This window comes from Nylanderia fulva, unplaced genomic scaffold (genome assembly GCF_048542155.1).
Source record: "Nylanderia fulva isolate GAGA-0341 unplaced genomic scaffold, ASM4854215v1 Scaffold36, whole genome shotgun sequence".
Classification (NCBI taxonomy): Eukaryota; Metazoa; Arthropoda; class Insecta; order Hymenoptera; family Formicidae; genus Nylanderia; species Nylanderia fulva.
Window position 1 is genome coordinate 1,523,135 of NW_028190433.1, and position 20,238 is coordinate 1,543,372.

The following is a 20,238-nucleotide window of genomic DNA, read 5'->3' on the forward strand; positions in this document are numbered from 1 at the left end:
AAAAATATTGCTTTAATATGTATCTGATTGTTTAAGTTTGTATTGTTGCAAAAATAATGTAAATTGCACAAATTACAAATAAAATAATGCTTGTTGTAAATTAATTGTTTTACATTATTATTATATTTTAATATTTTAAAATATAATATTTGAATATTTTAAAATATTATATTTTAATATTTTAAAATTTTTATATTGAGAAAGTGAGATTATTTTACTTAGCATTTCTGTATATGTATTTTGTCCATTAATATATAATTTATGCGACGCGATGAACAGCTAATTCAGCCACATGAATAAACGTGAACATTTATGAACGACATAAATAGAGAGTTAGACAGACGACAGAATTAAACACTGACTAAAACTTTTTAAAAAATGTAACAGCTTGTTAAAAATATGAGAATATTAACAAAATGATCATCCGTTCGAAAATAAAAATTATTAAAAAACACGTAACATAATGTAACGATATACTCGAATCTACAATAATAAAATTTATTACCACCAATAATGATATAACTTATTAAAAAAATAAAAGAATGCATTTAAAAATTTTTGGAAACATTAATAAAATAGTCCTCCAGAAGATAATAAAAAATATAGAAGAAACACATAACGTATAGTATTCGACTTTAATTAAAAAATTAGGAAAAAACTAATTATTGTCGCTAATGAATAAAACATAAAAAAAAGTAAAAAAGTGTATTTAAAAATATTAAAAAATATTATACATATATAGAATGATTATGAATTCAATATTTTTATTGATATAAATATATGCAATAACATTTGCAATATTTTTATTGTTATGAAATTTATATTTTTGCCAAAACGCAATGTATAATTATACAAAAGAATGAATTTTAATAATGTAAATTTTGCTTTTTTTATCGATGAATAGCAATATTATTTATTTGTAAATTATTTTGTGAAACGTTTAATAATGTACGTAATAAATTCTCTTCATAAGTGCGTTGTTTTTCGAGATATTGTAGACCTATTAGTATACTGAACTAGACATTATCATAATCAATAAATTAGCAGAGTGATTATATTCTTAGTAATCGGAGGTATAATTTCATAGTAGACATATGGTCTTGGAGGATCAATATACATATATTTGCATAAATACATATCTACTATTCGGCCTCATCTGTTTTTATTGGTTCCATAAATTCTTATAATCTTTAAATTTGCTAAATGGAAGAAATTATAATCATATTAATCATCAATTATTATAATGATGTATAATATTTACAAATCATTTATTTTCATTACAGAGTTAATTTTTTCAAGGACGTTATAAAAAGTAGTCTTATAAATTACAGTACAATTTATTAACTTAATTTACTTACATTTAGTATATCAGTAAAAATATTTATTTATAAATTAATAATTAATATAAATTAATATTTTAAATTAAAATTCAAAAAAGTTTATGAAAAAAATTGTTTATTTTGCCATACAATGAGATGGTAAACCGATTTCGAAACTCGTTATTAATCGGAAATTAAAGTTTCCGATCAGAATTATAAAAAGTTTCGTTATGTGTCACTTGCAGAAACACAACTTTGCAAACGACATTGCTTTGATCGAATTTTTTCGACTTCTATTTTTATTTCTCTCTGAGAGGAATGTTTGACTTTACAAACTCACTTGAGTGGGTTTACGATTAATTAATCGATTTGGTTTCCAACATGTGGTTTCCAAATTAATTAAACAAAAGTGCGATTTTGTAGAGTTTGGTATGGCTTTACGTGGGGATTGGCTATATCAGCTTGCCAAAAATTTGTGGCTCAGTCGCAGTGCGATTGTCATTAAAGTTGCGTCTCGGTAAAATTATGAGTATATCACGCGTGAAAATGGACTTAGGTCATTTGCTGGTTACACTGACATTGCTTTGCACAGGTAAAATATTTTATGTTCTTTTCAATAAAATAAAATATGGTTTTTTTTTTAAACAGGATATCCATAATTATGATTCATCAGCACGTATACTTATATAAGATATAAAAACATTTTAATAAATCTCGATTTATATTATATAATTATACAGAATAACAGTGTATTTCGTATTTTGTTTTAGGTTTACAAACAACAGTAGCATCCGAATGGGGATATGAGGGCAAAAATGGTAATTACGATAATTAAGATAAAAGTTTTATATTACATACAATTTAGAATTTGCACTCTAACGCAAGTGTAATTTATACATTGACATCGTAGATATAGATATATGTATCTTAATTAAATCAAATTTTCTGTCTTATTTTATATAAAAATATTGGCTCATACATATTGTGTTTTTATTTTACCAGAAAATCTTTATTATAAAAACATATGTTGATAATATATAATAATAAGATAATATTTTTGTCTTTTGCAATATATGAAGAATATAAATGTTAATTTATACAGTTTATTAATTGATAATAACTGTAGATGTATTTATAGTGAAAATAATAAAATATTAAATATTTTATAATATATGATAATAAATTAAATTTATTATTTTTAAATATACTAATTATATTTATAATAAATTAAATATACTAATTAATTATTTTTAAATAATTCCACAGGACCAGAGAACTGGCCAGGAATTTGCACAACAGGAAAAAAACAATCGCCGATCAACATTGTAACAAAAGATGTTGTAAAATCAGATCTCGGTGCTCTCAAGTTCGATCAATACAATTTAGCGTTTCCCGCTACAATGAAAAACGATGGACATTCTGGTAAATAAATAATTTACAATGTATTACGTTTTAATAATTTTAGTTTTATTAATTATTAATTAATAATAATAGTGATAGTAGAATAAAAAATATAGAATATTATACGAAAATAATGTTTATTTGAAGTTTAAATGTAACACAAGAAAAATTTATATTTTTTATTATAATCTTTTTTCATCAAATAATTCCATTCTTGTCATAATAGAAATGTAATGAAATTCATTCGCTTATTACTGCTCGTATCAGCACAATGTAATTATATAGTTTTTAAGAAATTTCTCTTCATAGTGGATATTAGATTGGACGGTGTTCCGCCGGTTCTGAGCGGTGGAAATTTGCAATCTACATATGTTTTGGAGCAACTGCATCTTCATTGGAATGCTGAGCATACTGTGGACAGTTTACGTGACCCTTTGGAGTTGCATTTAGTGCATTATGATAATCAATACGCGAATTTCAGCGAAGCCGTTCAACACGAGAACGGAGTTGCTGTTATCTCAGTTTTATTTGAGGTAGAAGTCATTATATATATATATATATATATATATATATATATATATATATATATATCATCTTTTTTGAACACGACGTTGATTGTCATATTATGTTATAGCCGAGCAAATACGATAATCCGCAACTGAAGCCGATTGTGAAAGCGGTAAAAAAAGTGTTAAAGAAAGTTGGAAAGAGCACAAAGATAAAAATGGAAGTGATACCTTCGTCGTTTTTACCAGAGGATCATACATATTATCATTATCAGGGATCATTGACTACACCGGCATGTCAGGAATCCGTAACGTGGTTTGTTCTGACGGAAAAACTTACTGTCTCAAAATCGCAGGTAATTTAAATATAAAATTATGTACATACCGATTAGTTTTATGGACGTTTAAAATTTTTAATTTAAAAAAAAATTTATAATAAAATAAAAAAAAAACTTTTTAAAATATATCTTGTTAGAATAATATATATTAATTATTCTAATATATTTGCACACACGTATAGGTGAATGTATTCAAACGCTTTCGGGGCGACCATGGAAAGCTGCCATTTAATTACAGACCCACGCAGGAACTTAATGACAGAAAAGTATACCATTATTCCGGATGATTTGCGCGTCGAGATAAAATGGAATTTTATTTAATAAGTTTTATTTAATCTATTGAAATATATAAATGTCACTCTATTGATTTTATTTTAAAGAACCATTAATAAAAACGTTTTGCAATTTCTTTAAATTGTACATATTTAATCTTTCGTTCACGAAACAAATCTGAAATTTTGTTGCTTCTATTTGAGCACAAAATAAAAATAAGAATAACATTCCTGGGTTTTACAGGAAAATCCAATTTTCGTAATTTATCTTTTCAATAAAAAAACATTTTATTGCTATGATTGATATGCTTTCATTTTATACAAATGAAATTTAAATGAAAACGTTGTTTTCTGAATGTTATATAATGATTATATCTTTTTGTGACACAAGGAGACAATTTAATTAATAATATATATGTATGTATATCAATTATGCATAGATTTTAAGATTTATATGACAAAAGGAACACATCGAGAAATTATTTGACTACAGAGATTGTATATGACATTTTCAGTTTCTATCTATATCACTGCAGGTAGTTAACTATCCGTGCGACGGATGCAATGAAATGACTCATGAGAATCATGACAGTTTTGGGTTAAGTTATTTCTGTGATGGATTATTTCAAGGCAAATGCATGTAGATATCTATAATATAAGAGAGAAATAGAGAGAGTACATTCAAATAGTACGTTGAACCAAAAGTTTCGCGTCCAATTCTATTAAAAAAACAGATATACATAGAAAGAGAAAATATAATTCGGATGTATAACAATATTTTAATGGGATACTATTATAGTCACGTATTAATAAAATACAATATTTTTGTCATTTAAAAAATTATATTTTTCTGTTCAAATTATTATAAAAATCAAAACACATATTTCAATAATGGAAGTTTTTAATTTTTTTATTAATGTAGTACTTTTATTTTTTTGGCCGTTATATGTACAAATCATGTTGTGAATTGTGGATTATATAACGATGCTCATAATAAATTTTTATTTACATTAATGTATCATTTCTTAATAAAATATTGCATTTATTAATTTAGTTAGATATATTATCACAATCATTAACAGAATAAATATGTTCTTGGAAGGATAATTTTTTTATTATATAATCGCACGATTATTTTGTGATTGACATGTTTAGATAGATCAATGTATATCATAATTAATGTATATTTGCAATGTTTATTAGCTTCCTAAATTTCTGTCGACTTTAAATTCGCGATAAATAATATAAGAAAAAACTATAATTACATTAATTAATAATTATCACTTATTGTTAAAGTATATAATCTTTATATATATCATTTTTATATTTTTATTTTTATATTCACATATATTAAAAAAATATATATAATATTGAATATATAATAAGAAACGCAATTTAGACTATAAGCTCACAGACTACGGACATGTGTATCATCATCATCATCATCATCAGTGAATATTTTTTTAATACTGTTTGATTAATCTGCACTTATGAGATAACACTTATGGTTTACATTTATGTAATGATATAGCGCAATTTCACTTCTGATACAATATTGTTGTTTTCATGTTTATATAGCTTTTCACAACATTTCTCGCTGCTCATAGTTTTTTCTTCGACAAAGTTTCAACAAATAAGTTTTATCAGTTTCTGCTTCATTAGCGCTCTTTTATGATTTCTTACACATACATTTTGGTATTTAGCTTCAATAATCCTCGCAATCCTTTTAAAATTGTTCAATCCACAGGATCCGACTTGCAACACGTGACCATTTTATAATGAATCGCGTCCATCGCTTGATTGAGCTGTTGCTTGAGCTCTCGAGCCTTCACATACACATCTTCCTTCATCAGGTTGTAGCACATGGCTATCAGGCCCATGCCCAGCAGCAAGTACACGAAATTGATGATGAGTTTCGTCTGGCTGCTCTGCTTGGAATCATCCTGGCTCCAACCTGGCACCAGATCACCCATACCGATTTTGCAGAGCGACGTGACGCAGAAGTAAGCGCTGTCCAGATAGTCCCATCCCTCCCATTCGGCGAACATGATCGAGCCGGCGACGATGTAGCCACTTATCACCCAGAGACAGGCGGTCGAGGGCACGGTGATCCTCTGTCCAGGTTTTCGCTGGCCCGTGCATTCGTGCAATCGCGTGTAGAGCCATCTAAAGGTCTGCGCGAGCACGCTGCCCATGTTTAGGAAGTAGAGCACGTAGAGCGGGATACCGAGTACCGCGTATACCACGGTGGCGCCTTTGCCCCACTGAGTTTTGGGCACCAGACTGCCGTAGCCGATCATGGTGAACACCGACAGGCAGAACATCAACGCGGCCGGAAACGACCAGATATCGGTGGGCGTGAGACCGTCGCAATTCACCTTTTGGTGCACCCCGTCGGTGATATTCTTCTGATAGCGGAGCAGAATACTGTTGGACACTACGTAGAAAGCAGTACGGTTGAACACGTTCACCGACTGATTGCTGGCAGTGCTGAACCACAATTCGTCAGCGTACTCTCGGCGAATGAACTCGCGCACGCACGTCGTCTCCGGCTGATCTATCTGGGTGGTTTCGATCATCATGAAGCCGAAGGCGCCCACTATAGCATAGCCCACTACTAGTCCGCCTACACCGACTTGGGTGCACATGAAGGCCACCAGTTTTCGGCAGCAGTCCTTGACGCGTTCTCGAGGATCGACCCCGGTTGATGTCGAGGATGAATCTCGACTCCTCAGAGAGGATCTCATTGGTATCACTCCGCGCGGCATGTTTGGACACGAACTACCAGACCCGGGCCGATTCGGCAATAAGACTCACATGGAACGCCACCTTGGCGTTGATATTCAGCGACTCTCTTCGTACCGCTTTTCTATTTCTGGTCGGAACGCCCTGCCGCTCGTTTCTCGTTTCTTCTTTCGGGGTTTTGCTGTCTTCTTCTCTCTTTCTCTCTTCTTTTGTCGAGTCATGTGGTCCATACCATGTTGCTACGCGAATCGTTTACTATTGTGAACTTCTATTAGGAGTAGCCGAGAGCGTTCATTTAAGTAGATTCAATTCTTTTATCGCTAAATAAAACGATTAAGATTGATTCAATTTCTAAACTTGTAAAAATTTATGAATTAATTCTTTATAAATTCTATATATATATATATATATATATATATGTGTATATGTACATGACGAATTAATAAATATAATAGATCTACTAAAAATTTGTTCTCAAAGTTTAAGACAAATATACCAAATATAATTTTTAGAAATTCTATAAATGTTGACTGTACTTCTTTCTCTTTTTCTCTTTCTGAAGATTTAGAAAAAATTTTACACATATAATATCAAAATATGTTTAAATCACATATATGTTTATGTTATTAATGATAAATCGATTTATTAATTTATTTGGCGATTTATTTGAAAGTTCTTTTTCTTTCTTTCTTTCTTTCTTTCTATGACAGCAATACATTTGGAAAAAAAATAATCTTGTTCTTAACTTTGATTACATCTAAACTGATACACTGTCGAGTTTACTATTTTTATCGACACCTCCACGAACAATCTTCACTAAATTTGCCGAAATGCGTGTGAGTAGACTTGAAATAGTTACATATATACAACAGTGACTGCTGCCAAATAAAGCTTACCAAGAACACACTCGAAGCCAATAAAATCATTTCTTTTATCTTGAAAGGAAACTTAGCATAAAGAATAATAATTTTTCCATCTGTGTAATAACACAGATCTGTATTATTATTACTATATATAGATACTTATAATATTATAAAATGTGTGATAAACGGTTTCTTCTTCTTATCGTAAATTGTGCGCATTTTTATTATGCAATTATATAAAATCTAATGAAAAGGATGATTGAAACAATATCAAGTATAAAAACAGCTTTAACGGTGTGATGTGTCACCGTCATCAGCATTCCAGATAGCATTACGAGTATATCAGAACTTGAAGGGGAGATAAAGAGAGGAACGTGTGATATAATAAACCGCATCATCATGCAAGAGGAAGAGTCCTCCTTTGTTAAATTATTTATTTTTTGCAAAACCACGCACAGAAATACATATGCATAAATAAATGTAATTTTCTCTCGCATAGTTTAGAATGCTTACTTTAACTTCAATAGGTATATATATATATATATATATATATATATATATATATATATACATACGTAATTTTACTGAAACGCAGTTTAATGTTTACGCCGTGGTAAATAATCCCATGCATTTGTATTCTAAAGATACACAAGTTATATTTTATGGAGATACGCGCCGCATATTTTAGCATTCGCTCAAACTTGTGCGCAATTGATCAATCAATTCGAGACACGCAGTTTTTCAAATCGACTGATCGAGAATGCAGTTTCGCGAGAGTTTAGTATAAATCTAAAGGAGGGTTGCCTCGTCAACTTCTTGACGAGGAATTTACCAGTAGATTAGTCGGACGAAGATTATTGTCGAAGCTGCTTTTTGGTAAAATAGCGAGCACTTCACGTGTAAAAATGAGTTTAGGTCACTTGCTAATGGTTACATTACACTAATGGTTACATATGCTAATGGTTGCTTTACACAGGTAGATTTTGCAACGTTTCAAAAGTATGTCGCGTTTTTTTCTGAGTTATTACTTCAAAGAGATACTAGGAAATTAATTTGATTTCTGAGTATAAATTGATATGTGTGCATTATTTTGATAAACGCAAAGAAAAAGGAAAATACAAACGAATAAATGGAAAAAACCAAATTATTTTCGAGAGATATAAAAAGAATAGTTAACGATATGTAAAAGTAGATACATATATATTGTAATATTTTAATATAAATTTAACGTATAAGACGGGCAACAAGAGCCAAATCGCGGATGACAATGCGTTATCCTAACGAAACTAAATAATTTTCCGTTAGAATTAAATACCGGTGCACAAGGCACCAAATTTTACTTGGACACGGCCAATAATTGTGTAATATTTTATATTTATTATATTTAATATGTAATATTTTAAATTTAAAAGTAAGAAACATTTTATTTATTAAAAATAATAATCAAGTATTTACACAAAGTACGATAACATTTTATTTAGAAATATTTAAGCATTATTTTTACTATAAATTTTTTATATAAAATCATATTTATTTAAAATATCTGTTATAAAGAGAGATGAAAAGTTCAATCTGTTTTTATTCTGTTTCTTTGAGTTAAATTAAAAAAACGTATTCAAGAATATCTACATGTAATATACGTGTAATATACATATATACATATATGTCAGCCAGTAAAGAATTTCTTGTTTATCATTCTTCTCGTGTTACATAAAATTTATTTTAAGCTTTAGAATATATAATCACATTTTTATACAAATTTGCTCGCTTAAAGGTACATCTTTTTTCTTCCAAAATATTTTTGGAATAACAAAGATACGTTATACTCTTTCAAGATAGTTTTAATATAAATTTTTTTCTATTATATAAATTTGACTTGTAAAAATGCTTATACACAAATAAATGCATAAACTTACCCGTCTAAATTTGAGATTAGACCACGTTTTGTGAATTTAATTGTGTTCGAATGATATTATTGTAATTGTGTATAATGACGCGGTAGAGAGAGAGTGCTACCACATTAATATAATATCTTACTCATTTCTTACGAGCAAATATAACTAAATTCTAAGATTCGCATTTTGTTACATTTTTCCATTTAATACAAAAGCAGCTTTTATAGAAAAAAAAAAAATATAAAAAAAAAATGCAGACTTGATTTTATTAAACAGAACAGATTCGTGAGCTTGGTGCAATAATCGAATAGTTGAAATATTTTTCATCTCTTTCATTAATTTAATTGTAAAAATTAAAAAAAAATGTAGATTGAACAAATGATTTGTTGCATCACCATTTGTTCGATTCGCAACAATTAGTGTATAGATAAATGAATAATGCATTATCAGCATAAATCAGTTCAATTTTGACGTATTCAAGAATGCCGTTTGCCTAATAGGATACACTGATAATCAGATGACCGGTTGGTCCGCGTCATATGCTGTAACTGCAATGCCCTGCCACATGCCGCTGCTACATGCTAAATCTCATGCGATAGCTCTCCTCGTGTAATCTCGGGGTTATCTAGTTAGATTTACGTCGCGTTCATCAGTCGTACTCTTGTCGTCATCGCGCTCGTGTGTCATCCATCGCGATCGTTTCAGGTAGCTCTCTCCACGATGCATCTCTTCTACCTTGTCTTTTTCGGTAAGAGCCCTATCGCTGCATTTGCTCGATATAGCTCATTTCCGCTGTGATTATTCTTCTGTCATTTTGCCTGTCAATTGATCAAAAAATTTATCCAAAAAATATTTCAGTATGCATGAAGGAGTTAATTTGAAAAAAAAGTCACTCACTTTTTCTCGTATTTTTCTCAGATTAATTCATATTAATCTACTTTTAATTATACATCTATAAAATATTAATGTGCATTTAGAACATTCAATGTATGATTTATTATTGGGATTTTTTGCAAAATTTTGCATACAGTTCAATGTCAAACATAATATATGTCAGTAATGCGTTTTCTTCTTCTTCTATCAGCTCATCCAATTAACTGATATAGCTGTCTTGCGATTATTTATCTTAAATGCTCTTCATACTTATTATCATGCTAAATGTTTTAAGTGAAATAATTTTAAGATAATTTCGTATCTCTCTGCTATGTTATAAGCATGCGTTTATCTATTTAAATTAACAACGTTACTACTGTTTCGCATATTTGTTCGCAAGCTATACAAAACACTCATTTTATTTTTTTCTACTCAGTTCGACATTTTAAGTTAGTAAAATCTTATATTCATAAATATTTATAAATTTTCCTAAATAATTTATGTATAAAAAAATATTGTCATATATATATATATATATATATATATATATATATATATATATATATATATTTGAGAAATAATCTCAATAAATACAATTTAACAATTAATTATATGCTTATAAAAAATAGATCTGTTAAAGTTAAACTTTTTGTTTCCAGATTTGATAACATCACCAGAACATATTTTTAATAATACGAATATAAGGGTCAATATTTTTGAGTTTTACATGTTCAATATCTTGAATACACGAAGAATTGTACAAGATAATTATATATAACGCTATTAATTTTTTACAAATAAAATATTTATAATCAAAGATAAAACGAAATATATCGCGCGATATGTGTATATGTATATATAGTATCGAATCATCTTGATCATCCCTAAACTATGCACGAAACTCGTATACCGATTGGCCGATTTTGCGCGCTATTCCCGCAGCGGAAGTATGCATTATGCTCATTAAAATCTGCGGGTCGTTTGAATGATTCGGCCGTTGTTGCGGCCGGTGCGGTGATCTAGAAAGCGCCGGCGTTTATTCACCGATTGTGATTCAATTGACCATCACGAGAATGGCTTTTGCACGAATACGATCACTTTTGCACGGATTTGCCCGACCTCTTCTTTTTCGATTACGATTAGGTGCAAGTGCGAATTCGACGTGGCCCTGAACGGTCAATGGGGTCAATTCTGTTTCCTGTTGCGCGTGTTCAATTACTTATCGAGCCAATGGAAGGAACACGCTCGCGATATGGCGAGCCGTTCGCGTGGCGCGAGTGTGGAAATAATTATTTTATTAGCAGTTCGTGCAAACTCGACAAATTGGTACCATATGAGGACGAAGTCGCAGCGCCGGCTTTAGCTCGCGATTATTGTAGCGCACACGTTCTTCGTAAAATTTTATTTCGAATTCTCATTCGCATTTGCATCTAAAGCTAGAACTATAAGTAACCGGATTGAAATTGAAAAAATTATCTCAACGAAATGTATTGTTAACTGCGAGAATGTATAATTTTCATGTGCATGCTGTGTGCGTAATATTATTTGACATACATAATATATATATATATATATATATATATATATATATAGAGAGAGAGAGAGAGAGAGAGAGAGAGAGACAGAGAATTAGTTTTAACAACAAGTACAACTATTATTTTTTATATTAATATTGTTATGATTAATATCTCTGAAAAGTATTTTTATTTTCTTTAATTTAAATAATATTTATAAATATATGTTTCATGTATTTAAAAAATCTGAATAAACTAATTAGAAAAATTGTTAACTAAAATGTCATTCAAGAGATGTTGTTTTGAAATATGAGAATTGTGTTATTTCTCAGAATACTGTTTGAAATTAACAGTTCAATGTAAGAATTATTATCTATGTATGATGTATGTGTTGGGACAATTTATGGGCAAGGTTAATTCGCGTCTCACTATTTCACTTGCTTGTTACGGACCGCTGTAATTGCATTATTTGTATTACAACAGTTTTTTTTCTAGAGCATCTATAAGAATTAAAAAATAAATTCTTAAGTACAAAAAAATATAAACATTGTCAACTTTGTTTCAGGTTTACAGGTAGTGACAGCATCTGGCAATGAATGGGGATATTCGGGCAAACATGGTAATTACAATAATTATACATAATAAAACTTTTTGCACATTTATACGTACTTATGATTTACGATCGATGTCAATTTTTTAATAATTAGCGTTTAAAATTGAAGTCAAATGCAATTCTTTTTTAAAGTTAATTCTATACACAAGAGCATTAGTTTTCTGAATAGAGATAACATCAATCATTGCCGACATTGAGCCAGCTTTCGAGTTAAAGAAACAATTTATATTTAGTCATTATCTTTTTATTTCGCATAGAAACGATTTATCGGAAACATTGACAATGCTTTTGTCTTTTACAACAATATATTTTGTAAGAATATGCACACAAAGAAACATAAGCATCGATTCGTATCCATTTTATCAATCGATATCTTCGATTATCTGTTTCTCAATCATATTTATCACAAATGGTATCGATCACAAAATAGAGAATCATCGTTTTAAATTTCGATGTTCAAAAAATTTTATTTGCAAAAAATATACAAACGCGATAAGCACGTTATTCTTATTTAGCTTATGTGAAATTTACATGTATAGGCTATTAGCGACTTAGTAACGACAACCTTGAGTGTCAGTTGAAGATATTTAGACAACGCACAGTTAGTATTAAATTTCCTTTGATGAAGTAAAAAAAAATTAAAATCAATGAGTAAAGAAGATCCAAAAAATTTATATAAGTTTTCTAAAAAATTTTATACTTATAGTTTAATATATTTCTATATGTATTTCTATTATATTAAAAATACTTTAATATTTTAAATTTCTGTAGTATGTACATAATATTTAATATAAATTAATCGTCAGTGTAATTATATTTAATCACTAATATATTTATATAAACATTTGTTATTATATAATTCATTATTATACATCTCTTATTTGAGCTCTTATTTGTGATAGTTATACTTGTGCTTATATGCTTCATTGTAAATGAACAAAGTAACAGTGCTCTTATGTGTATGTGTGCGTGTAAATTATTGCACAAATTAGTGCGAAGGTCTAAAACAATTTTAGTCTTTCGCAAAACTACAAACTAGTTTATTTACTTGATGCGAGCACTTAAAAAACTAAACTATCGTTAATATTATCGTTTAACTTAACGCTTTAATCTATCTAAAACAATCTCAAAAATCTTTTAATTTACGTCTAGTATGCTTATCGCATGCGTTTGCGTAACTACTTTTCTTGCGAAAAGCATATACTAAATGTCAATTAAAAGATTTTTGCCGTTTTAATTGACTTAGTTTAATATATGCTTATTGCAGACTATATTCTCGTAACTTTTATTCTAATTTTAATGTCTTTTTTTAATGTCTTTTCTCTATTAAAAACTGCTTTATTTTAAACTAAATTTTTTCGTTAGAATTAAATACCTGTGCACAAGGCACCAAATTTTACTTGGTCACGGCCAAGATTTTTTCTTGTAGAGATTATTCCAATTTTAAATCTTGGCCGTGACCAAGTAAAATTTGGTGTCTTGTGCACAGGTATTTAATTCTAACGAAAAAATTTAGTTTCGTTGGGATAACGCACTGTCATCTGCGATTTGGCTTTTATTGCCTGTCTTACACTTTAAATTTATATTTATTATGTGTATGTTACTGATTTTTATAAATAATTTCATAGCACCAAAGAGCTGGCCGGGAATATGCAGGACAGGAAAAGAACAGTCACCGATCAATATTGTGACAGATGATGCCATAAGAACTGATCTTGGTGCTCTCAAATTCGATCGATATGATTTTGCATTTTCTGCCACGCTGAGTAACACTGGACATAGCAGTAAATAAATAAATAAATTGCAATATATTACATTTTAATATTTTTATATTTATATACTTATATATTTTCAGCTATTTTTTCTGACTATCCAATATCACAGTATATTATTATTGATCAGTATATGAAATTATTTCTTTTCATTTATTTGTGTGTTCGATATTTAAAGTTTTTCTCTATATTATATATATTTAACATTATTTTTTTGTTTCGATTGATGATTTATATTTGCATTGTTTAAATAAAGAAAATATTAAATATTACAGGTAGAAATTAATGTCTTTGAGATAAGTTTAATTAAAAATAATAAAAAAGGAGAAATTAATATTTTTTATAATTATTCTTAACAAAATAAATTTATTTATATCATAATGAATATAAGAAAAGGATCTTAACTTAACGATTTAATATGATTGAATATTCGTTAATTGTATATTAACAAGAAGATATCAAATTTTTTACAGTACAAATTAAATTGGATGGTGTACCGATCCATCTAAGCGGTGCAAACTTGCCATCCGTATACGTTTTGGAGCAAATGCATTTTCACTGGAGCGCCGAACATACCGTGGACGATGTTCGTGATCCATTAGAGTTGCATTTTGTGCATTACGATAATCAGTACGCGAATTTTAGCGAAGCCACGCAGCATAAGAACGGGATTGCCGTTGTCGCGGTTCTGTTTGAAGTAAGAATAATATATTTGTTACACTTTGCTCGTATCTTCTTTATATGAATAATTTTTTAAAAATATATACGCGACGTTAATCATGTTAATTCGTTATAATATAATACAAATATAAATTTTAATATAAATATAAATATAAATTTTAATATAAATTTTATTATAATATAAATTTTATTTCGTTATAGTTCGATAGTTATGACAATCCGGATTTAACCCCAATTTTGGAGACGACGAAAATAATATCACATTGGGTGGGAAAGAGCATGGCACCGATAAGAAGCAAACTGATACCTTTATTGCTGCTACCGAGGGATCATACGACGTATTATCATTATGAGGGATCCTTGACTACTCCGGGATGCCAGGAATCCGTAACATGGTTTGTTATGACTGAAAAAGTGCCAATATCAGAGACACAGGTGAGCAGAAAAATATGCAAAATATTTATTTTAGCAGATATGTAATTTTTTTTAAAGGACTTGTCATATAAGATAATTATTTTTTTTATTTGAAAAATCTCTTATTAAAATTGCATAATAATTGTTTTAATATCTAATGTATAATTCCGTACGAACAGGTGAATGTGTTTAAACAAGTACACAGCAACAATGGCACTCTAAAGTCCAATTACAGACCCGTACAGCAGCTCGGCGATAGAAATGTATATCATCGTCTGGATGGATATGCAGTTAGCAGTGCATCCTTGTATGCTTCGAGTGTGATCTGCATGGTTGTCAGTGTTCTTCTAGTCAATCTCTTACGGAAGAAGTTTTAGTCTGAAATAGCAAAATTCAATTTTATTATGTTACAGCGTAACGCGATAACATGACAACTGCGTGATATTATTTTCTTATATACATTGCTTTAGAAGAAACGAAAGATGTGTATTAATTATAGAAAATATATATGTGTTATATGCGCTTCTGTTATAACGCATTATGTCTAAAATAATACATTGGAAGATCGGGATCTACTACAATACATATACATTAAAAAATCAAAGTTTTATAAATAATGAAAAAGATTATTCTTTTTTCTGAAGTAATATAGTGACACATTTATCAAGTGTTTGTAATAATAAAGAAGAATTTATAATTGTTTTTTAGTTTATTTTTATGTGATGGATTCAAATCTTCCATTGTTAAATGCGTAGATGTTAATCTGGCTGCAAAAAATCTTTTTATAGAAACGCATTTTATATTCTTGATAACAGGCACAATGATATATTTTTAACTGTCTAATCGTAAGTGCATTAATATTAATGATAACGATTGGTTAATAAACCAAAACAAGTGAGAAATAAAAAATAATTTTATAACAAACACATTCTTATTTATAGAAAAGTAAATTACATTACACAGATATTATATCAATGGTATATCAATATATATTAATTTCATTAATTTGTTTGATGTATAGATTTTCTACTTAACATAATATAGAATTAGATATCGTGAAAATTTTAGAAAATTTTTATTTTTTTTTGGTTTTATTTTGTCTTTCCAAAGTAAATTAATTCTAAACTAATTAAATGTTACAAATTTTGTGCTCAATATGCAAACATTATTTAAATAGAAACACATTATTAGAATCATATAATTTTTATCTAAAACTGTTATTTTATATTTTATATTATATCAGAAATCTCTTATTAAAAGAAAAAGCTACTGTGAAGATCGATTTGCGATTATATGCATTTGTTAATTTACTGCATTCTTTATAGTAAACATTGCTTTACATTGCACATTAAGTCATATGGCAGATATATTTCAGTTGACAAATTGCGAATGACAAGTAATCCTGTGACTTCCCTAGATTCCAGCGATTTTGCGTTGTTCAGTGGAGAGCCATAAGATAATTGCCGTCCTGTAATGTAGGGAAGTAGCACAAGGAACTTGATGATCCCGACAACAAGTCTAGTAGACGGAATAAGGAATAGTGAACTTATGATCACGTCCATATCATCAATAAACAGAATAAAAAATAGAGCGCTTTACTAAATGAATTATTGATCAGTATAAATTCTCGTGCTTCCTTATAATAAAACACAAAATTAATTGAAATCATTATCTAGAAGACATGCTTTACCAAGAATATTATAAGTATCTACACATTAATTAGAGACTAAAAAAATGGAAAAAAAGAAATGTCACTGCGTTTGTCGCATGACTGCGCATTATATATTAATAATAGTCGAGTAGAAATAAACGTTCAAAAAGAATAACAAATTTTTCTAAACTTCTGAGTGTTAGATACAGTTTATGAAGGGAAAATGATGAATTTCTATACTCACAAAGAAAGAAGTACATATGACAGCAAAATCAAACAGGAATAAATTTTAGCACAATTAATCAAAGTTGTCATATATTTTACGTTTATCGAACTAATTTCCGTTTATCATAAACAAAACGACATGAGAGAAATAAATTTTCAAAACGTCAATCTTCTAAACAGTCGAGCTAATATGCTCTCAGGGAATCTGTTACCGATGACAGATGATAATTCATTTTCGCTATTCTGGCGTATATACAGAGCTGTTGTTTGGTCAATAGAACTGATTCACGCGGCCGCATTAACCGCCGGAATAATTGTAACTCCAAAAGAGAAGGCTTTGAAAGACGGTATTATCTCTGTCGTCGTCATAATAGAAGCATCTTTTTTGCTCGCGAATATTTACGTGCGCCAAAAATTAACAATGCAAGTGATTCAAAAAATGAACGCCATCCTACGAACAGCGGATGAGATGATGGAAGATATTGTGAAAACATCACTGAAACCAATAATTATGCCATTCATAATTTATGGAGTGGCAAGTGTGATATCGGTCACGATATGGCACATACATCCGATTGTATTGATTTTCGAGAAGTCTACCTTTTACTACGTGGATTACAATTTGCCAGCAGCTTTCAGCCCCGAACCGTTCTCAGTCGGCGTTTTAATTCCATCAACCATCATTATGACAATGGGCGGCGTCTACTTGTTCCTGAGGAAATACAGCTTGGACGTGTACATGATGCATCTGGTGTTGATGTTAACTGCACAATATCGATACACAGCAAAACAATTGTCATTATTATTTCAATATTTGCAAAACGATGGCAACAACTCTTTGAAAAAAAGTCATCTTGTGACAGATCAATGGGTGGAGAAGGAGTTGATAGCGTTATGTCGGCATCAAAATAATGTTTTGCAGTAAGCATAATATAATTATTAAAATGGAAAATAAAATAGAATTATTAAATAATAAAAATGCAAAAGTTTTTTGGGATGCTAATTATAAAGTTGTAATTAAATAATTGTGCTTTTATACATTCACTTTTAAAATCTTGAAACAAATTATAAATTATCGCATTATTATTGAAATCTTATATATATTTTATCTATCATTTTTTACAAATTTTAATGTTTGATAAAATATTAATTTATTGTTTTATATAATTTATATTTTGTGTATATATATAAATTACATGATACAATATTTTATACGATACAATATGTTCTATTTATATATTTTGTATTACAGAATATCAATTATGTTAAGAAAACTTCTGTCTATGAACTTCAGCTTACTATATTTAAATAGTGTTTTTCGTTTCTGCTTTTTAGGTATTCTAATGAGCACAGTAAGTAACAATAACAAACATTAATAAAATTTAGAATATTTACTAATAATTTTTATCTACATTAAAAAATTATCTTGTAAGATTTTATTTTCTTTTTCAATTAAAATTTATTTTGAACAATTATTTTTTAAACTGCGTAAATATATAGAAAAAAAATATATTTCTTAGCTTTTTTTAAACTAAATTAAAATCAAGGAACTTTTTTAAATTTATTTTTTATGAGTTTTAAAATAAAAGTGTGACAAACAAAAAAAATATTTCACATTTATAATTTAATTTAAAAATAAAAAAATAGTATAAATTTATTTATATAACTTTGTATAGACAACAAATTTTTTACTTAAAAGAAAGTGAGAATTTATACAATTTTATTTTTTTTTTCATTTTCAATTTCTAACAAAATATGTTTATCAATCTTTAGATACCATCTCTAACATTTATGGAAGGAATTTCGATTTTATCATTTGCAGCTGGTTCAGTGATGCAATTCTTTCTGTTGTGTTCTTCTGTCCAGACATTATCAGACGCAGTAAGATTTATTTTGTGTTTTACATCAACATTCAACATTTCGAAAATAAAAAATATAAAAAATATAATGAAATATATAAAAATAATGTTTATACTGTCTATAAGGTAATTAGGGAAAAAATTAATTTTTGTGCTAATCCAATTTATAATAAACAATTAAATTAAAAATATAATGTATAATTAAAAAGTTTCTCCCTATTTTTATATCATTTCTTTGTATTAAATATAGAGTACCGAAGTGACAGATAAAGCGTTTGATGAAGCCTGGCATCAACTTCAACCACCAATGAAACGTATATTTCTGTTACTAATACTGGCTAATAATTTAGAGTGTAAAATTGCGGCGGTTGAAAAATTCAATTTGTCATTGCCTTCATTTATGACGGTAAATTCCAATACATTATCTATGTTTATTGCTTTTCAAGTTTGTTATATCATTTTTATGATAATATTTTCAGATCATGAATCAATCATACTCTATTGCTCTTTTGTTCTTAAGAGCAAAATAAAACAATGGATATATTATATACTTGTAATAGGTAGAGAAAATAGAATAGAGAACAAATTATAAAGACAAAAAAAAATTAGAAAAAATATTTGAAAAAAATTTGTAGCGATAGATGCATCTGTTTTATATAATAATTTAAGACATATAAATATAACAAACATAATTTATAAAAATGTAGAAACTTAATGTATAGACATTTAATCAACTTCAACCACCAATGAAACATATATTTCTGTTACTAATTCTGGCTAATAATTTAGAGTGTAAAATTGCGGCGATTGAAAAATTCAATTTGTCATTGCCTTCATTTATGACGGTAAATTCCAATACATTATCTATGTTTATTGCTTAGATTTTTATTTTTTCCTTATTATTTTGTAAATTGGAAGTAAAATATAATATATTATAGCACATATAAATTTTTTACATATTTAGGAAGCTATATAACTCTGCTTTGATGATCAGCGATGATTCGCTGTTTCATACAGCATTGAGAATAATATTATTATAGTATTATTACATGCAATTGACCTGAAAGCAGCACGTTTTTAAAGTTACATTAGCCTATTTAAAACAGTCATTCTAGATAGAAATCCTTGCGTAGACAATAAAAAACCTTATGGATTCCATTATCCAGTAGCGAGTATATATTTATAAAGAAGACTATTTTTAATGTCTGTATGGTAAACTTTATTACTAACAATATAGTATAAACAACATTAAACTCTATAATAAAATTTGCTACAATATTTTATAAAAGTAACTGCA

The 20,238-nt window shown here is 28.5% G+C and overlaps 4 protein-coding genes across 4 annotated transcripts; 3 read left to right on the plus strand and 1 right to left on the minus strand.

Annotated features, from left to right (window-relative positions):
* Nucleotides 1-1,775: 1,775 nt before the first annotated feature.
* On the plus strand, nt 1,776-3,973 carry LOC114934519 (carbonic anhydrase 2-like). Its single transcript, XM_029307169.2, has 6 exons — nt 1,776-1,911; nt 2,090-2,137; nt 2,586-2,741; nt 3,030-3,253; nt 3,355-3,582; nt 3,747-3,973. Exons 1-6 carry the CDS (start codon nt 1,845-1,847, stop codon nt 3,849-3,851), a joined length of 828 nt encoding a protein of 275 aa, XP_029163002.1. The 5' UTR covers nt 1,776-1,844; the 3' UTR covers nt 3,852-3,973.
* Nucleotides 3,974-4,782: 809 nt separating this feature from the next.
* Nucleotides 4,783-6,690, minus strand: LOC114934515 (TWiK family of potassium channels protein 18). The gene has a single exon (XM_029307165.2). It carries the CDS (start codon nt 6,602-6,604, stop codon nt 5,573-5,575), a length of 1,032 nt encoding a protein of 343 aa, XP_029162998.2. The 5' UTR covers nt 6,605-6,690; the 3' UTR covers nt 4,783-5,572.
* Nucleotides 6,691-9,976: 3,286 nt separating this feature from the next.
* Nucleotides 9,977-16,130, plus strand: LOC114934516 (carbonic anhydrase). Its single transcript, XM_029307166.2, has 6 exons — nt 9,977-10,087; nt 12,292-12,345; nt 13,968-14,123; nt 14,585-14,808; nt 14,994-15,227; nt 15,386-16,130. Exons 1-6 carry the CDS (start codon nt 10,060-10,062, stop codon nt 15,581-15,583), a joined length of 894 nt encoding a protein of 297 aa, XP_029162999.1. The 5' UTR covers nt 9,977-10,059; the 3' UTR covers nt 15,584-16,130.
* A 941-nt stretch (nt 16,131-17,071) lies between these two features.
* On the plus strand, nt 17,072-19,794 carry LOC114934522 (uncharacterized). Its single transcript, XM_029307171.2, has 5 exons — nt 17,072-18,003; nt 18,335-18,434; nt 18,856-18,963; nt 19,192-19,347; nt 19,421-19,794. Exons 1-5 carry the CDS (start codon nt 17,222-17,224, stop codon nt 19,469-19,471), a joined length of 1,197 nt encoding a protein of 398 aa, XP_029163004.1. The 5' UTR covers nt 17,072-17,221; the 3' UTR covers nt 19,472-19,794.
* Nucleotides 19,795-20,238: the final 444 nt, after the last annotated feature.

Bases quoted from the DNA above. Each gene is read 5' to 3' on its own strand.
- LOC114934516 (XM_029307166.2), top strand. From the start codon at position 10,060: ATGCATCTCTTCTACCTTGTCTTTTTCG. The intron at 10,088-12,291 runs GTAAGAGCCCTA...ACTTTGTTTCAG, and splicing joins CTTCTACCTTGTCTTTTTCG to GTTTACAGGTAGTGACAGCA. The intron at 12,346-13,967 runs GTAATTACAATA...ATAATTTCATAG, and splicing joins GGGATATTCGGGCAAACATG to CACCAAAGAGCTGGCCGGGA.
- LOC114934519 (XM_029307169.2), top strand. From the start codon at position 1,845: ATGAGTATATCACGCGTGAAAATGGACTTAGGTCATTTGCTGGTTACA. The intron at 2,742-3,029 runs GTAAATAAATAA...TTCTCTTCATAG, and splicing joins GAAAAACGATGGACATTCTG to TGGATATTAGATTGGACGGT. The intron at 3,254-3,354 runs GTAGAAGTCATT...ATTATGTTATAG, and splicing joins TTATCTCAGTTTTATTTGAG to CCGAGCAAATACGATAATCC.
- LOC114934515 (XM_029307165.2), bottom strand. From the start codon at position 6,604: ATGCCGCGCGGAGTGATACCAATGAGATCCTCTCTGAGGAGTCGAGAT.
- LOC114934522 (XM_029307171.2), top strand. From the start codon at position 17,222: ATGAGAGAAATAAATTTTCAAAACGTCAATCTTCTAAACAGTCGAGCT. The intron at 18,004-18,334 runs GTAAGCATAATA...TTTGTATTACAG, and splicing joins CATCAAAATAATGTTTTGCA to AATATCAATTATGTTAAGAA. The intron at 18,964-19,191 runs GTAAGATTTATT...TATTAAATATAG, and splicing joins TCCAGACATTATCAGACGCA to AGTACCGAAGTGACAGATAA.